Source organism: Staurois parvus, unplaced genomic scaffold (genome assembly GCF_062004578.1).
Source record: "Staurois parvus isolate SC_StPar_1 unplaced genomic scaffold, SC_StPar_1.0 ptg001261l, whole genome shotgun sequence".
NCBI classification, from domain to species: domain Eukaryota; kingdom Metazoa; phylum Chordata; class Amphibia; order Anura; family Ranidae; genus Staurois; species Staurois parvus.
Window position 1 is genome coordinate 137,715 of NW_028319057.1, and position 19,575 is coordinate 157,289.

General features: G+C 47.8%; 1 protein-coding gene across 1 annotated transcript in view; it reads left to right on the forward strand.

Moving 5' to 3' along the window:
* Nucleotides 1-19,187, forward strand: part of LOC149437743 (vesicular glutamate transporter 2-like) — a 66,531-nt gene extending 47,344 nt beyond the window's left edge. The window contains 7 exon segments of the mRNA XM_089660670.1: nt 4,030-4,142; nt 4,144-4,173; nt 4,287-4,436; nt 6,615-6,747; nt 8,597-8,707; nt 15,221-15,348; nt 18,118-19,187. Coding sequence (XP_089516796.1) covers nt 4,030-4,142; nt 4,144-4,173; nt 4,287-4,436; nt 6,615-6,747; nt 8,597-8,707; nt 15,221-15,348; nt 18,118-18,453 — 1,001 coding nt within the window. The 3' untranslated portion in view covers nt 18,454-19,187.
* Nucleotides 19,188-19,575: the final 388 nt, after the last annotated feature.

Consider the following 19,575-nt stretch of genomic DNA (forward strand, 5'->3'; position numbering starts at 1 on the left):
GAAGAACAGAGGTTCATACAGGTGCTTTCCATCAGGTATTGAAAACACCTGTGGATGTCACCGAGCAGCAATCAAGCATAATAAGCACCAATTAGGCAGCTTTAAAATGACTGTGATACTCAGCTCCTTCTAGACATTTACTGGTGTGGTTACAAACATGGTGAAGGCAAGAGAATGGTCCAGGAAGACAAGAGAAGAGGTGATTTCTCTTCACAGGAAGGGCAATGGCTATAAGAAGATTGCAAAGATGTTAAACATACCAAGAGACACCTTAGGAAGCATCATTCGCAAATTCAAGGCAAAGGGCACTGTTGAAACGCTACCTGGTCGTGGCAGAAAGAAGATGCTGACTTCGACTGCTGTGCGCTACCTGAAGCGTAGAGTGGAGAGAAGTCCCCGTGTGACTGCTGAGGAACTGAGAAAAGATTTGTCAGATGTGGGTACAGAAGTTTCAGCCCAGACAATAAGACGCACACTGCGTAATGAAGGCCTCCGTGCCAGAACTCCCAGGCGTACCCCCTTGCTGTCTCCAAAGAATAAGAAGAGTCGACTGCAGTATGCCAAAAGCCATGTGGACAAACCACAAAAGTTGTGGGATAGTGTTCTGTGGACTGATGAAACAAAATTAGAACTGTTTGGGCCCATGGATCAACGCTATGTTTGGAGGAGGAAGAACAAGGCCTATGATGAAAAGAACACCTTGCCTACTGTGAAGCATGGTGGAGGGTCAATCATGCTTTGGGGCTGTTTTGCTTCTGCAGGTACAGGGAAGCTTCAGCGTGTGCAAGGTACCATGAATTCTCTTCAGTACCAGGAGATATTGGATGGAAACGTGATGCAGTCCGTCACACACCTGAGGCTTGGGAGACGTTGGACCTTTCAACAGGACAATGATCCCAAGCATACCTCCAAGTCCACTAGAGCATGGTTGCAGAGGAAAGGCTGGAACATTTTGGAGTGGCCATCGCAGTCACCAGACTTAAATCCGATTGAGAACCTCTGGTGGGACTTAAAGAAAGCAGTTGCAGTGCGCAAGCCTAAGAATGTGACTGAACTGGAGGCCTTTGCCCATGAAGAATGGGCGAAGATACCCGTAGATCGCTGCAAGACACTTGTGTCAAGCTATGCTTCACGTTTAAAAGCTGTTATAACTGTAAAAGGATGCTGTACTAAGTACTAAGATTGAATGTCACTTGGGGGTTGAATAAAACTGATAATGCTGTGAGCACAGAAAAGACATTTGTGGTTATTTCATTATAACTGTTATGTTATATTTGTCTGACCTACAAGTGCCTCTTTAATGTAAATGTAAGCAAGATGACTGAATGATCAAAAGCAATGTCAAACTGGCCAAAACACTCAATTTCAGTGGGGGTTGAATAATTTTGGACACAACTGTATCTTTGCTGATTACATGGGGATGTCTCTTTGCTGGACTCGGCTGTCTTTTTGCTAGATAGGGATGTCTCTTTACTGAATATATGGGGATCGGCTTGTTGGAGTGTCTCTTTGAATATATGGGGGTATCTCTTTGTTTAATATATGGAGCTGTCTCTTTTCTGGATTAAGGTGTCTCTTTGTTAAATATATTAAGATGTCTCATTGCTAGATTGGGCTGTCTCTTTGCTGATCATACGGGGCTGTCTCTTTTCTGGATTGGGCTGTCTCTTTGCTCAATATATGGGGATGTCTCTTTGCTGGATTGGGCTGTCTCTTTGCTAGATTGGGTCATCTCTTTGCTGAATATATGGGGCTGTCTCGTTGGATTGGGATGTCTTTTTTGCTGAATATATTGGGCTGTCTCTTTACTGGATTGAGATCTATACTGGATTGAGATGTCTCTTTGCTGAATATATTGGGATGTCTCTTTGCTGTATTTGGCAATCTCTTTGTTGAATATATGTAGCAGTTTCTTTTCTGAATAAGGATGTCTTTTTGCTGGGTTGGGATGTCTCTTTGCTGAATATATGGCTATGTCTCTTTCTTGGATTGGGATGTCTCTTTGTTGATTATATGGGGATGTCTCTTTGCTGAATATATATATATGGGGGTATCTCTTTGCTGGATTGGGCTGTCTTTTTGCTGAATATATGGGATGTCTCTTTGTTGGATTGGGCTTTCCCTTTGCTAAAGATATGAGGATGCCTCTTTGCTTGTATTGGGCAATCTCTTTGCTGAATATATAAGGCAGTCTCTTTGCTGCATATATAGGGATGTCCCTTTGCTGGATTGGGTCATCTCTTTGCTGGATATATGGGGATGCAAGCACTGATGACTTGGATTTCACTTTTCATTTTTTAGTTTTAAGAGTGTTAAAATAAAAGTAGATCTACTGAAGGACTCGCTGGGATGGCCACTGGGAAAATTCAGTGGGACAGCCAGTGGGCAGGTCCTGGAGAATGTTGGTGGTCAGGCCTGGGGGGCCCAGGCCTAAAGCTGTGGTGTAAGGACCCCAAAATTTCAGATGGCTGCCCTGTTGAGGTCTTTAATGTGAAAGGAGCACTGGGGGGGGGGGAGTTGAGATCTATATTGTGAAAGGAAATGGAGCGAGGGCTCTAATAAGAAAGAAAGGCGGGGGAGTGCGGACTTCAATGTAAAGAGGTGGGGGAACTGAGGACTCTGATGTGATAGGGTAGGGGGGGTTGTGGACTGAGGATACTGATATGAATGGTTGTTTGGGGGGGTGGTCTGAGGACAGAAAGGTTGGGGGAGATGGAGTGAGAGACTCTGATGTGAAAGGTTGGGTGGGAGTGGACTGAGGACTGTGATGTGAAAGGTTGGGGAGAAGGAGGGATTGAGGACTCTGATGTGAAAGATTGAGGGGGTGGCCTGAGGACTCTGATTTGAAAGGTTGTGGGGGTTGGCCTGAGGACTCTGATGTGAAGTGTTGGGGGGTTGGCCTAAGGACCCCGATGTGAAGTGTTGGGGGGGTGGCCTGAGGACTCTGATGTGAAAGGTCGGGGAGATGGTCTGAGGACTCTGATGTGAAAGATTGTGGGGGGCAGACTGAGGACTCTGATACGAAGTGTTGGGGGGGGGGGTGGCCTGAGGACTCTGATGTGAAATTTCAGGGGGGGTCTGAGGACTCTGATGTGAAAGATTGTGGGGGACAGACTGAGGACTCTAATGTGAAGAGTTGGTGAGAAGGTGGGCTGAGGACTCTGATGTGAAGAGGGAAGGAGGGGGCTGAGGACTCTAATGTGAAAGGTCAAGAAGTGGACTGAGGACACTGATGTGAAGAGGTAAAGGGGGGGCTGAGGTCTTTGATGTGAAGAGGGAGGGGGGGCTGAGGACTCAAATGTGAAAGGTCAGGGGGTGGCCTGAGGACTCTGATGTGAAGAGGGAAGGGGGCTGAGGACTCTGATGTGAAAGGTTGTGGGGGGCAGACTGAGTACTCTAATGTGAAGAGTTGGTGGGAAGGTGGACTGTGGACTCTGATGTGAAGAGGGAAGGGGGGCTGAGGACTCTGATGTGAAGAGGGAAGGGGGGGGGGGGGCTGAGGACTCTGATGTGAAAGGTCAGGGGGTGGCCTGAGGGACTCTGATGTGAAGAGGGAAGGGGCTGAGGACTCTGATGTGAAAGGTTGTGGGGGGCAGACTGAGTACTCTAATGTGAAGAGTTGGTGGGAAGGTGGACTGTGGACTCTGATGTGACGGAGGGGACTGAGGACTCTGATGTGAAAGGTCAGGGGGTGGCCTGAGGACTCTGATGTGAAGAGGGAAGGGGGCTGAGGACTCTGATGTGAAAGGTTGTGGGGGGCAGACTGAGTACTCTAATGTGAAGAGTTGGTGGGAAGGTGGACTGTGGACTCTGATGTGAAGAGGGAAGGTGGGGCCTGAGGACTCTGATGTGAAAGGTCAGGGGGTGGACTGAGGACTCTGATGTAAAGAGGGAAAGGGGGGCTGAGAACTGCTAACTGAGCCAAACTAGATGAACTGCTGCTGTGCGCCTGGCAGCGTTGCCCCACCTTCCACAGTGGCCCCTACAGGGGCAGCGCAGCGATCTGCTGACGATTCGTGTCCTTCGCAGGGAGTTTCGGAATAGTCTGGTACTTCTTCTGGATTCTGGTTTCCTATGAGAGCCCGGCGAAGCACCCGACCATCACGGACGAAGAACGCACCTACATCGAGGAGAGCATCGGCGGAGAGCGCCAACCTCATGGGTGCACTGGAGGTAAGTGGCGAAGGCTGGACAGCTTGGCTCTAGGCTTGCAATCAAATCTTCCGTCCCCGCCGCCTCAATCACTCTCATCAGCAGCCGACGCTTTCCTTTTCCTCCTTTTCCAGAAATTCAAGACTCCTTGGAGGAAGTTCTTCACCTCGATGCCTGTCTATGCAATCATAGTTGCAAATTTCTGTCGCAGTTGGACGTTTTATCTGCTGCTCATCAGCCAGCCGGCGTACTTTGAGGAGGTGTTTGGCTTCGAGATCAGCAAGGTGAGAAATTCTCAGCCGTCTAGATATCCATTGTATACATTTATATGGGAGCTCTTGTACCCACCAAGGAATTTGTAGTCCTGTTCAGCCAGTCCTGAGGTTTACACAGATCTGCCACACAGCACAGCCAGCCTAGAGACCTGATTTTTGATTTCACTGCTGCAGTTTAGTAAGACTCCTGGGTCTTCTCCCTCTCCCAGTCTATGAATGGACAGTGAAAGGAGAAGCAGAAGACTGATGAGCTCATCTCTCTGTCACTCTGCACTCTCCTTCTGTATGCATGTTAGCAGATGAGCACTACAACACAGCTGTTTATCCCCTTGTGCTGCTTCTCCCTCTTCCAGTCTGAGCTCTGCTGTAGGGGGGGCTGATATAAATATAAAGATGGGTGGCCAGGATGGGTGGCTGGCCTGGCCATTGTCCATTGTGGTATCATGTCGGGGGGGGGGGGGGAAGAGAGGATTTGTTTTGGGAGGGGGAATTTTGGGAAATGGCAGGGGTAAGAATTTTGTGGAGGGATAATTTGATGGAGTGTGCTAGGAGGGAGGATTTGCGATAGGAAGGGGGGTGGGGAAAGAGGATTTGTGCTAGGAGGGGGGATTTGCATCAGGAAGGGGGGTGGGGAAAGACAATTTGTGCTGGGGTGGGATTTGGAGGGATTTGCGTTAGGACGGAGGGTAGGGAAAGAGGATTTGTGTTCGGAGGTGGGATTTGCGTCAGGAAGGGGGGTGGGGAAAGAGGATTTGTGCTGGGGGGATTTGAAGCAATTTGTGTTAGGAAGGGGGGTGGGGAAAGAGGATTTGTGCTAGGAGGGGGGATTTGCGTTAGGAAGGGGGGTGGGGAAAAAGGATTTGCGCTAGGAGGAGGGATTTGGTGGGATTTGCGTTAGGAAAGGAGGTGGGAAAAGAGGATTTGTACTAGGAGGGGGGGTTTGGAGGGATTTGCATTAGGTTGGGGGTGGGAAAAGAGGATTTGTGCTGGGGGGGGGGGGGGGATTTGGGGGGAGGGGTTTGTGCTAGAAGAGATGACTAGGTAGGAGTGGGGATGGCGGAGCAAAGATTTGTGCTGGGAGCAGGATTTTATCAGGGGGAGGGGCCATTTGTATGGGGGGGGATTTATACTTGGGGGGATAAGCATGCAGTTTAGAACTTTTTTTAGGGGGGTTGCTGACACATGATGCTCATACATTTTTTGGGGGGAAGGAGGGGGGCAGTTTGGCATGATTGGATTGGCTCTAGATTGCCTTCTATGTGGGCTGTATTCCATGTTGCCTTATATATGTATCTGTGTTTTGCGCTGGGAGCTTGCGCACCCCCAGCACTGTGACTGCGCTGTCACCAGGGCTGCTTTTAGTCCCATACAGCCAACTTGACAGCCCCCCCCTAAAAAAGAAAAAACCCAGTTTGCAATGCTTTAGTTATGAATGAACACAGTGAGTGATCAGTACCGATCGCTCATTGTATTCATGCAGGAAAGAAAGGTACTGGTAAATACGACATATTTACCGGACCCTTCCCCCATTCTCTATCTTGAAGGATCCTATGATGTGACAAGGAGAGGAGGGAAGCCGGAGGCACTGCGGGGGTGGGGGCACACATGGGGGCCCAGGCAGTAAGGGGAAACGTATGATGCACAGGGAGGGTGATGGGTGCGAGAGGGGGACGACTACTGGAACGCATCCCCTGTATGGCTCTCTTTGCAGCAGCTGAAAGCCAGCTGGAGGTTGAGGAGAAGAAGCCAGAAAGAGCCATATAGGGGATCGGTTCCAGTGCCCCCCCCCCACTGTACCGATCACCCTTCCTTCTCACATCCAATTCACCCAGCTGCCTGGGCCCCCCTGCTGGCCTGGTCCCAGTACAGGAGGACTGGTGGTACCCCCTTATCCACGGCCCTGGCTGTCACCATCAGCTCCTGAGCATACCGTGAAGATTGGAAGCTGGTAGGATGGACTTCGTGATCAATGAAAGAGTCAATCACAGCGATCACATGATCTGGGATGCCTCTGGGATCATGAACTGTTCAAGGGCCAGCGGGAGCTGTCAGTGAGGGGTTAATAATATACAACGAATGATACCAATCAATACAGAGCTGCATTCATTATTGTGTTGAATACGTCACTGGAGTTCATCTTCAGGAAGGAAAGCTGTATGATGTCTTCTGCTCTCCGTTTCATGCCAGGTTGGGATGTTGTCCGCCGTGCCGCATCTGGTCATGACGATTATTGTGCCTATCGGAGGACAGATCGCCGATTATCTGAGGAGCAGACAGATCCTGTCCACGACGACGGTTCGAAAGATCATGAACTGCGGAGGTCAGTGACGCGGCCTGTTTTTAGGGGACTTAAAAGGGTCATTCTGCCCAAAACTGATAGGACGGTATTGGGGAGATGGTTTGGGGTTGAATCGTCCATTGCCTTCCTCGATCTCTCAGGGTGGCGAGTTGGGAGGATTCTGGGAAATTACTGATTTGACAAGTTTTTATTCAGCTGAATGTTTGCATGTACATCTGTCCAGGGGCGGACTGACAACTCATGGGGCCCCCGGGCAATAGGAGATCATGGGGCCCCTGTGTCCTTGCCTAAACTCAAACAAGCCTATGAAAAAGGTACCGGGGCATCTCATGGGGCCCCCTACTGACCCCGGGCCCTTGGGCAGTGCCCGAGTTTCCAAATGGTCAGTCCGCCCCTGGATCTGTCTGATCTTCTCGGAATTATTCAAATTGAGAATACGGGCAAACTGGACTCATGGAGACTGGAAGGTGGACATGAATTGAGTCAATCAGATATTTTGCAATGTACAGCTCCTCAATTCACTGACTTCCCAATGTCTGCACCCCCACCGCCCGCAGGACTGGGGAGTCCCACATCAGCTGATAAACTATGACATGTGTTGGCCTTCATGGAGAATGATGCAATGGCCTTTAGACTCCTTTTGTTTCTCACTTCTTTCTACCTCCTTCCTTCTTCTTTCCCTCTTTCTTCTTTCCTTCTTCTGTACTTCTTTTCTTTTTTATTCTTCCTTCTTCTTTCCTTCAGTTGTGCAACTCTTTCAGTCTTGTGGTAACAGTTTGGTGAAGACCCTTTTCTGTTCCTTCATAACTGTGCCCATGTGTACAAAGCCAGATCCATAAAGACATGGTTTGACCAGTTTGGTGTGGAGGAACTCATGTGTCCTGCACAGAGCCCTGACCTCAACCCTACTGAACACCTTTGGGATGAATTGGAATGAGCCAGGTCTTCTCAACCAACATCTCCATAAAGACATGGTTTGACCAGTTTGGTGTGGAGGAACTGGGGTGTCCTGCACAGAGCCCTAACCTCAACCCTACTGAACACCTTTAGGATGAATTGGAATGAGCCAGGTCTTCTCAACCAACATCTCCATAAAGACATGGTTTGACCAGTTTGGTATGGAGGAACTGGAGAGTCCTGCACAGAGCCCTGACTTGAACCCTACTGAACACCTTTAGAATGAATTGGAATGAGCCAGGTCTCTCATCCAACACCCCCATAAAGACATGGTTTGACCAGTTTGGTGTGGAGGAACTGGAGAGTCCTGCACAGAGCCCTGACTTGAACCCTACTGAACACCTTTAGAATGAATTGGAATGAGACAGGTCTTCTCATCCAACACCCCCGTAAAGACATGGTTTGACCAGTTTGGTGTGGAGGAACTCAAGCGGCATTCAAAGCCCTGACCTCAACCCTACTGAACACCTTTGGGAACTTTTGGAATGAGCCAATTCTTTTTAACTAACATATTTATAAAGACATAGTTTGGTGGTTCTGATGAGGTCTTCTCATCCAGCATCGGTACCCGACCTCATAAATGGACATGAATTCCCACAGATACCCCAAAATCTTGTGGGAAGCCTTCTAAAAAAAGTGGAGGCTGTTAAAGCCACCATGGTGGACAGCTCCATAGTCATGCTGAAGGTTTTAGAACCTCATGTAGATGCGATGGTCTATGGTTCATCAACTTTTTGCCAAACAGTTTAGTATTTGTTATGCAAATGGTTGCAGCAAGGAGATATTGAGGACTTAGGAGACCAATCTGTCTGGCTTTTCTTCTGACCCTGCTGAAGTAGTTGTATTGCCACTACACGACTAAAGTCTTTCCAGAATCCCAACATTGACTTTTATTTCCTACACATTTTTTCAGGTTTTGGGATGGAGGCAACTCTTCTTCTGGTGGTCGGCTATTCGCACAGTAAGGGTGTAGCCATATCCTTCCTGGTCCTTGCTGTAGGCTTCAGTGGATTTGCCATTTCTGGTAACTATTTTCTTTTTGTTTGTTTCTTTTACTGTAAATTTTAAATGTTTTAATGAAGCGCAGAGATGAACAGAATATCTGAGATGGAGATATTATAAAAAAAATGTTGGAAAAGAGAGAGAGAGAAAAAGAGAGGGAGCATGGGTGCATAGCAGGGGCGGACTGACAACTCATGGGGCCCCTGGGCAATAGGGGATCATGGGGCCCCTGTGTCCTTGCCCAAACTCAAAAAAGCCTATGAAAAAGGTACCAGGGGCATCTCATGGGGCCCCCTACTGACCCCAGGCCCTCGGGCAGTGCCCGAGTTTCCAAATGGTCAGTCCGCCCCTGGTGCATAGAAGAAAGGCAGGTAGGACAGACTGTAGAAGATACGTTTCTGCCGCCGAGTATGCAAAGCCAGTTTTTTTTTTGGATGTTAGAGTTTTGGATGGTATGTGGAAGGGTTAGACCTTCTCAGGGGTGGACTGACCATTTGGAAACTCGGGCACTGCCCGAGGGCCCGGGATCAGTAGGGGGCCCCATGAGATGCCCCTGGTACCCTTTTCATAGGCTTTTTTGAGTTTGGGCAAGGACACAGGGGCCCCATGATCCCCTATTACCCGGGGGCCCTATGAGTTGTCAGTCCGCCCCTAGACCTTCTGTCAAGTTTTTATTGCTTTCACGCCCCCGTTGGGTAGATTCCCCTTCTCTACCTTCTCTGATGACCATTATCAAAGAGGTAGAAGGATGGGGAATCCAAAATTGTAGAGTAGTCATCAGAACAGAAGATGAGAAGGAATCTTCCAATGGGGCCAACTGCACCGGAGACAATTTAGAGGGAATGCTTGCTTCCTGTTATGTCTCCAGGACAGGAAGTTGGGAAAAAAATTCCCAACAGGAAAAATACAACATAAATAACCTGTAGAGACAAAGAATGGCGAGGCAGACTCTAATGGTCCAAAAATAAGGTCTTTACCTCATTAAAACAGATCGGTACATTCTGCCTGTTGGGTCGGTGTACTGTGGTTTGGCAGCAGTAAACACGCAGAGACTCGGAATCAGGGGTGGACTGACAACTCATGGGGCCCCCGGGCAATAGGGGATCATGGGGCCCCTGTGTCCTTGCCCAAACTCAAAAAAGCCTATGAAAAGGGCACCAGGGGTATCTCATGGGGCCCCCTACTGACCCCGGGCCCTCGGGCAGTGCCCGAGTTTCCAAATGGTCAGTCCGCCCCTGCTCGGAATGCAGTAGCCGATGTATTGAGGAACTGGTGAACAGTACAGAAGCCCACGCAACCAGGAACAGAGCAGAGAGTCAGTGCCTTCCAAGGGGGGTGGAATACGGCCTGGCTGATCCAACCCAAAGAGGAGTTTTCGGATGTTATAGACAGCCCCTAAGCTTTCCCTACTCCTCTGGAACCTCTTCCTGCTGCTAGTTTAGTTCCTGACAGAGGGATATGCTTTCCCTACACTAGCCACTTTGCAAATATGCCCCAAAACCTGGGGGCAGGGACTTCAAAAAGACTCTGCGTGACCCAAGATGGCCGCCAGGGTCACCTGGATGAAGCATAGCCAACTGGAACGCTGCTTCAAGGAACCAAGGGAATCTTAGAGAAACACAAGGGCTGATTTACTAAAGGCCAATAGACTGTGCACTTTTCAAGGTGTAATTGCTCCAGAGCTTAGTCAATGAGCCTCACTTTGAAAAGAATGCCCAATCAGGTGCAGGGAAAATAAAATTAAAAAAATAATTTTTGCTTGCATGTGATTGGATGATGGAAGTCAGCAGAGCCTTTGCTCATTTACTAATCTCTGGAGCAACTGAGCTTTGCAAAGTGCGCAGTCTATTTGCCTTTAGTAAATCAACCCCACAGTTTCCTGTACTTCCCCCTCCAGCTGCATTGCTGCTCTGGATGAGCGCCACCTACAGGGCAGAAAATAGACTGCAACTGCCTACATGCCTTTGGAGTAAATGCATTTTAGGGGTCAAAGCAGGTTCTCTTTATCAATCTTGGCATATAATGTTGGAGGTGGAGATTGGACGTGTGAAATGTATAGTGGACCAGACAAAGTACATAGGAAAAACCACCCTCGGTAACACCCACCCTCCATAATTGCCCTCCTAGTCATGTAGACAGCCGTAGGTAACACAAGTGATGCTGAGTTCTCCATGATTAAAGGACTTGAAATCCATGAATGAAAGGGGCGGGGCCAGGGACAGGCAGACTGGGGAGGAAAGAGCTAGATGATGCTGAGCGTTCTACCAGCCAGGGAATGAGGAGGAGCTCTATTTGACTTACTGCAGTTTCTAATGCACATTGTGAGAAGCCCGCAGTGTGCAATGAAATCAGAGTGAGCCATTTCAGTCCAGGGGAGGAGCCGGTACACCTGTGCAAGACTGAAGGGGAGGAGCCGGTACAACTGTGCAAGACTGAAGGGGAGGAGCCGGTACACCTGTGAAAGACTGAAGGGGAGGAGCTGATATACCTGTGCAAGACTGGTGGGGAGGAGTCGGTACACCTGTACAAGACTGAAGGGGAGGAGCCGGTACACCTGTGCAAGACTGAAGGGGAGGAGCTGGTACAGCTGTGCAAGACTGAAGGGGAGGAGCCGGTACAACTATTAAAGACTGAAGGGGAGGAGCCGGTGCAACTGTTCAGGACTGAAGGGGAGGAGCTGGTACACCTGTACAAGACTGAAGGGAGGAGCCAGTACACCTGTGCAAGACTGAAGGGGAGGAGCCGGTACACCTGTGCAAGACTGAAGGGGAGGAGCCGGTACACCTGTGCAAGACTGAAGGGGAGGAGCCGATACACCTGTGCAAGACTGAAGGGGAGGAGCCGGTACACCTTTGCAAGACTGAAGGGGAGGCCAGAGGTCAGATTGAGTGATATCTGCCAGGATCTGTAGGTACATGATAACATCACACAGGATATTCGTCCTCCTTGGAGATCTCCTTGGAGCTGTGAGGACAGGAGGTTCCATCGCACACACACGGGGAATCTGCGGTGCCGAGGGAAGTGACATTTTCTTTTGCAGTTAACGATCCTAAAAATAGTTCTTGAGTCAGCAGATCCTGTACAAGTGTGTGTGATGGAACCTCAACATCGATATTTATATCGTTCCATCCATCTATCTTGCTGCTCTGGGGGAATTCATTTATTTCCACAAAGAATTATATTTGTAGACAGATTTCACCAATTTCCAAACCGTTTTCTTTGCGTGACTTTTGCCTGTACTTCACATTATGCTAAACTTCGTTCAAAGTGTTACTAAACCCCCAACAGTACAATCAGTCTGTAGATGCAGGAAAGCATGCTGGTTATACTCACTGTGGAACCTAAGGGGTTAATCCTCCTCATTGTGTAAAAAACACTGTTTGATCCTGTCTTCTCTGATCCTCCCCTTCTTCCAGTGTTCCCCTCTTATGAATGCAGGGTCTGGGGAGAGCAGATATAGTGAATGCGGGGTCCGGGGAGAGCGGATATAGTGAATGCGGGGTCCGGGGAGAGCGGATATAGTGAATGCGGGGTCCGGGGAAAGCGGATATAGTGAATGCGGGGTCCGGGGAGAGCGGATATAGTGAATGCGGGGTCCGGGGAGAGCGGATATAGTGAATGCGGGGTCCGGGGAGAGCGGATATAGTGAATGCGGGGTCCGGGGAGAGCGGATATAGTGAATGCGGGGTCCGGGGAGAGCGGATATAGTGAATGCGGGGTCCAGGGAGAGCGGATACAGTAAATGCGGGGTCCGGGGAGAGTGGATATAGTGAATGCAGGGTCCAGGGAGAGCGGATACAGTAAATGTGGGGTCCGGGGAGAGTGGATATAGTGAATGCGGGGTCCGGGGAGAGTGGATATAGTGAATGCGGGGTCCGGGGAGAGCGGATATAGTGAACGCGGGGTCCGGGGAGAGCGGATATAGTGAATGCGAGGTCCGGGGAGAGCGGATATAGTGAATGCGGGGTCCGAGGAGACCGGATATAGTGAATGCGGGGTAAGGAGAGCGGATATAGTGAATGCGGGGTCCGGGGAGAGTGGATATAGTGAATGCGGGGTCCGGGGAGAGCGGATACAGTAAATGCGGGGTCCGGGTAGAGCGGATATAGTGAATGCAGGGTCCGGGGAGAGCGGATATAGTGAATGCGGGGTCCGGGGGGAGCGGATATAGTGAAAACAGAAAAAAAGCAAACAAAAAAAATCAAAAACAAAAAAAATCCCCCAAAAAACCAAACAAAACTACAAAAAAAAACAAACAAAAAAACAAAGAAAAAAAAATCACAAAAAAAAATCCCCAAAAATACAAAACAAAAAGACCTGAAAAAAACAAACAAAACAAAACTGAAAAAAACACAAACAAAAAAAATTAAAAACAACCTCCCCAAAAAAACAAAACAAAACCACCCCCTCCCCCCCAAAAAAAGAAATAAAACGGCTGACTCAATGGACCTCATGGTCTTTTTCTGCCGTCACTTTTCTATGTTTCTCTGGTCTGATAGAAGTCAATGGGGCCGCCATGCACAGGAGCAGACAGGACAGAGAAGACTTGAGGCATCGGGGTGGGGGGGGGGCGGGTAAAGTTGCGTCCGAAGAGGGAGCAAAAAAACCAACCGCACTTTGTCTTCCAATGACTTCTGATTGGATGTTCTCCTTGAACAGGTTTATGTTTTCTGTGACACACAGGATCCCTTTAATCCGGGGAACTCTGGCGTGCTCCCCCGGCCCGGCGCTGCCGTCTCTTTACTATCCGTGTGATTCTATTTTTAGGGATTTCCTCCGGGAATCGCCGCATAGATCCGAGTCAACCTGTGAAAAATGTACAGCGTGTAATTTTCATTCAGCTAAGCGTGTGAAGATTTCTGTCTCTCGCTCTGTATGTGTCATATATGTAACGTCCTTCCTCTAGGAATGAAGATTAATTGCTTTATTTTTGCCTTCCCTGGTCCCTCCCCCACCCCCCATCATCATCAACATGTTAATAAAACAATTCTGTTTCCATGACATACTTTTTTTTAGTTTCCGTGACGTCATCACTGAGTCTCTGTGATTCTCTATGCCATGCAGGCAGATCATGGCTGGAGGATGGACCCGGGAGGAGTCTTGATACAAGCAGTGGGCTGGCTCATGGGAGGAGTTATTCAAATATAAAGAAAAAAAAATAGTTTGAGATGGGTGGAGGTCAGTGTGGAGGAGTGGGCGTTCCTAGGTATGATGAATTTGCATACAGACCGCCCTAGGTGACACCCACGTGTGATTGACAGAAGTGGAATTTAACCTCTTGCCTACCGGCGCCTTTTATAAATGGCAGTTGGCAGAACAAGATTTTAACCTCTTCATGCCTATTGGCTGCCTATAGGCGTCCATCTGTAAACTGTTTACTGTGCTGACGACGCGCTCGCGGCACACGCGTGTCACAGACCACTCCCAGTGAACACTTTCCGTCAATCACAGCGGTCATATGATCGGAATGCCCACCTCCTTCTCCCAGCATTTTGATCCTTCTAAAGAGCCAGGAGGTGGTGGCAGGAAAGGGTTAAACACACTCCTGGGCCGGCTCATGGGAGGAGTTATGCAGATATCAACCTGTCTTGATGGGCGGAGTCATTCTGGAAGAGTAAGCATTTCCAGGCATGCAGACCACCCTAGGTAACACCCATGTGTGATGCTGAGCCTCCATGATTGACAGAATTGACATCCAATGAATGGAAGAGGCGGGATTAGGGACAGTCAGGCTGGGGAGGAAAGGCTAGATGATGCTGGACGTCCTCCAGCCAGGAAAGGAGGCGGAGCTCTGTCTGATTTGCTGCAGCTTCTAATGCACATTGAGAAAAGCTTACAGTGAGCGGTGACATCAGAGGAAGCCATATCAGTCCAGGGGAGGAGCCGATACACCTGTGCAAGACTGAAGGGGAGGAGCCGATACACCTGTGCAAGACTGAAGGGGAGGAGCCGATACACCTGTGCAAGCCTGAAGGGGAGGAGCCGGCACATCTGTGCAAGACTGAAGGGGAGGAGCCAGTATATCTGTGCAAGACTGGAGGGGAGGAGCTAGTATAACTGTGCAAGACGAGGGGAGGAGCTGTGCAAGACTGAAGGGGAGGGGCCAGAATATATGTGTAAGACTGAAGGGGAGGAGCCAGTACAACTGTGCAAGCCTGAAGAGCAGGAGCCGGTACACCTGTGCAAGACAGAAGGGAAGGAGCCGGTTCACCTGTGCAAGACTGGAGGGGAGGAGCCGGTACACCTGTGCAAGACAGAAGGAGAGGAACCGGTTCACCTGTGCAAGACTGAAGGGGAGGAGCCGGTACACCTGTGCCAGACAGAAGGGGAGGAGCCGGTACACCTGTGCAAGACTGGAGGGGAGGAGCTGGTACACTTTTTCAAGACTGGGGGGGAAGAGCCGGAACACCTGTGCAAGCCTGGAGGGAGGGCTGGGGTTCTGCTTTAACCTGCCCCCTATGATTTCCTATGTTGTGTTGTGATTGGAGTGTCCTTTTCTTGCCTGCAATGTCTGACTCTGATCTTCTCTCTCTAGGATTCAACGTCAACCACCTTGACATCGCTCCTCGCTATGCCAGCATTCTGATGGGGATCTCCAATGGCGTGGGGACCCTGTCCGGGATGGTGTGCCCCCTGATCGTCGGAGCCATGACTAAGAACAAAGTACGTCCATCTCCTTCCTGGGCTCATTACGGACCCGGCGCTGTCAGGAAGAGCGCCGAGGCTTCTAAATATAGAACCTCCAACTCCCTCTCCGGTCTGCATGTGACCGAGGAGTCAGGAGGTTTTAATTAACTGCGAAAGAAACAAGCTGAGCGCCGCGAATACACGGACCGCCAGCCAACACGCATTACAAGTCACAGAGCTGTCATCCATCCATGAATGGGGGGCGGAGGAAGAAAATACAACGCCGAGCTCATCTCAGTCCATTCTCTCATTAAAGGGAAATCTTGTTGCATTTTTAGATTTTTAGATTTATTTTAATCTCGCTTTTTTTTTACATAATTCAAAATCAGATGTTAGAACTTGATCTCTAGAGACAAAAATAGTTGTTGTTTTTTGTACTCACCTTAAAACCCCTTTTTTTGAGTTTTTTGGAGTTTACAGTGAGTACAAAAATCCTTGTCTATTGAGGGACATGGGAAATCTTTCACCCCCCGGGTTATACTGCCACCTACAGAAGGTTTGGATATTGGCAAAACTCCATCCCCCCAAAAAAACTATAGACCAGCCAAGGATAGCCCCTCCTCTATCCAGCATGCCTCAGTTTTTGTGTCCTAGAAGGATCAACACCTTCTTCTAGTCCAGGGGTGTCAAACTGGTGGCCCTCCAGCTGTTGCCAAAGTCCCATCATGCCTCTGCCTTTGGGAGTCATGCTTGCAACTGTCAACCTTGCAAGGCCTCATGGGACTTGTAGTTTGGCAACAGCTGGAGGGCCGCCAGTTTTACACCCGTGTACTATTTACCCAGCATGCCTCAGTTTTTTGCTATTGTCCTAGAAGGATCAACACCGTCTTCTAGTCCAAGGGTGTGAAACTGGTGGCCCTCCAGCTGTTGCCAAACTATAAGTCCTATCATGCCTCTGCCTTTGGGAGCCATGCTTGCAACTGTCAACCTTGCAAGGCCTCATGGGACTTGTAGTTTGGCAATAGCTGGAGGGCCGCCACTTTGACACCCGTGTTCTAGTCCAAACTCATTTTTTTATAGCATCTGGACACTGGCAAACACAAAAAAGTAGGCCGGACGAGAATAACCCCGCCCCCCTACTACCAGCATGCCTCAGTTTAGTAGCAAAGTAGTATCAAGAGCATGATCCCTCACAGGGGTGGGACCTGTTCCCTTCAATGGACTCTAAGAAATGGGTTTTATGGTGAGAACATCATCCTCGTCTGTTGAGGGACACAGGAAGTCTTTCACCTCTGGGCCATTTTTCGACCTATAGGAGGACTGGACACTGGCAAATAAAAAAAACTGTAGGTCAGACCGGGATAACCCCTCCCACTACCAGCGTGCTCCATTTTAGTACCAATAGCATGATCATCCAGAGGGGTGGGACCTGTTCCCTTCAATGGACTCCAATAAATGGATTTTACGGCAGGTACAAAAATCCTCGTCCATCTTTGTCCATTGAGGAACATAGGAACTAATTTTGGACATTGGCAAAAAAAACCCAAAAAACTATAGACCAGCCAAGCATATCCCTTCTCTACCCAGCATGCCTCAGTTTTTTGCTAGTGTCCTAGAAGGATCAACACCTTCTATTAGTCCAAACTTCTAGTCCAAACTGAGGGACACAGGAAGTCTTTCACCTCTAGGTCATATTTCCACCCATAGGAGGACTGGACTCTGGAAAATAAAAAAAAACTGTAGGTCAGACCAGGATAACCCCTCCTACTACCAGCATGCTCCATTTTAGTACCAAATCAGTACCAATAGGATGATCATCCAGAGGGGGGGGGCCTGTTCCCTTCAATGGACTCCAAGAAAAGGATTTTACGGCAAGTACAAAAATCCTCATCCATCTTTGTCCATTGAGGAACACAGAAACTAATTTTGTGACAAAATTAGTTTCAGCCAGAGGCGGAACTACTAGGGTTGCAGAGGTCGCATGTACGACCGGACCTTTGTGTTTCACCACCTTCTTGCTGTCTTGGGGCCCACTACAGAACATGTGTAAGGGTCCTACTGCAGGACCATAATAAAGGGCCCAGGGCCCCAAAGGAAGGACCCTGAGCTAGGAGGAAAGGACCAATCAAAAGGGCCCCAGAATCAGGTCAGAGGGGCTCTTCATGGTTTCTTTCACCGGGGCTCTAAAGGTTCTAGTTACACCTCTGGTTTCAGGGAATTACTCCACTCATCTCTGTCCCTTCCCACATGGAAGAAAAATATATTTTAAATATATTTTAAAAATATTCTTCCCAAATATTTTGACAAATATTCAAAATACTACAGTTTTGGCCGTATTCAATATATATAAAAAAAATATATATATATATATACTGTATGTTGAAATTCTTTTTTATATATTACAAAATATATGAAAAATATTTTAAAAAATATATAGTTTTTTAAATATATTCTTCAGATTTTTTTTAAACAAGAATATATTTTAAAAAAATATATAAAACCACTTTGTAATATATAAAAAACACATTTCAACATACAGTAGAGATATATATATATTTATTTATATTTATATATATATATATTTATGTGTATATATATATATATATATATATATATATTGAATACGGCCAAAATTGTAGTATTTCAAATATATGCCAATATATTTGGGAAGAATATTTTAAAAATATATTTAAAATGTATTTTTTATCCATGTGGGTTGCCGATGAATTTTTCGATCTATTGCTCTAATAACCTTTTGCAAAATTTCTGTAAATCATGTTTTTTTTATTTTTTAATCTTTTGTAGACACGTGAGGAATGGCAATACGTCTTCCTAATCGCAGCTCTGGTCCATTACGGTGGAGTCATCTTCTACGGCTTATTTGCCTCTGGAGAGAAGCAGCCCTGGGCAGACCCCGAGCAGACCAGCGACGAGAAATGTGGCTTCATCCATGAGGATGAGTTGGCTGAGGAGAGCGGGGACATTAGTCAAAATTATATTAATTACGGTACCGCCAAAACCTACGGCACCACCACGCAGGTGAGCGGCGGCTGGCCCAACGGCTGGGATAAGAGAGAAGAGTTTATACAAGAAGAAGGACAAGCGTCATACCAATATAGAGAAGATGGAGACTACTCCTAACTCAAGCTGTAGCTAGTTATTATTATTTTTTTTTTTTATCATAGTGTCTGTGGTCAAATTCATCGTAGTGTTTGCACACAAGTGGTGGATCATTGAAAACACATGTCATACATGAAGATAAGATCCAGCTTTGATTACAAGTGGACAGACCAATACATCGGCTTGGTGCCACCATCCATGGAACCATCTCTGGAGTTCATTTTAGAATGCCATTACCGAAAACATTGCCACCATGGATGCAGTACCCGAGATGGTCAAAGCACACTTAGATATAGCACAGCGGAAAACTCTCTCTCCAACCGAGACAAAGCGGACACAAAGATGGCGACACATCCGAAACAACGTTGCCAAATCTTTGCTGCGTCATTGGAGCCTTTTTTTTAGTAGATCTCTACAAGACCGATGGTAGTCAACTGACCGTCATTAGGAAATGGATGACGGTTCAACCAGCACAAAAAAAAAAACTATTGGCCAAAACAGTCCTTCAAAGTGTAAAAAGTAGAGACACGACTATCTCGCTCACAAAACTCTCGACCGGCATTCATTTCCAGCGCACCGAGAGGATGGTTCAATGGTGGCCCACCCAACTGGTGGCAACGTCAATACCGAATATGGAAGACGCTCGCCATTTATACAGAGATGTGGATATTTTTCATACAACGCAGCTGAGATTTTTGGTTTGTAGGCGGAGCTGTGTAATATTTGGTGGCACCTCCATTCCCTATCGAGATATATATATACATACAATATATACTGGTGAGCCACCTAAATGGCTACACATTGAAGGAGCATGAAATGAAGACACGTTCAGAGTTGGGTTGTTGGAAATATCATAAATAGGTGCGCAGGACAAAATATATCTTTTTTTTTTTTTTTTGCGCTGGGCGACGATGTTTAATATGTAACAATTCTAGCGTCTGATAGTGAACGCAGTTGTGGATGTTGACTGCAATGCTGAGATCTACTGGTTTTGTACGAAATTTTAGCGCAAGTTCTAGATATAGTTTTTAGAATTCTGAAACAAATGTAGAAACGCGTATTCGGCACCAACAGTTCCTCTTTTAACCACTTGGGGACCGCCCGCAGTACATATACGGTGGCCCCTGTACGCAGGATCACGTC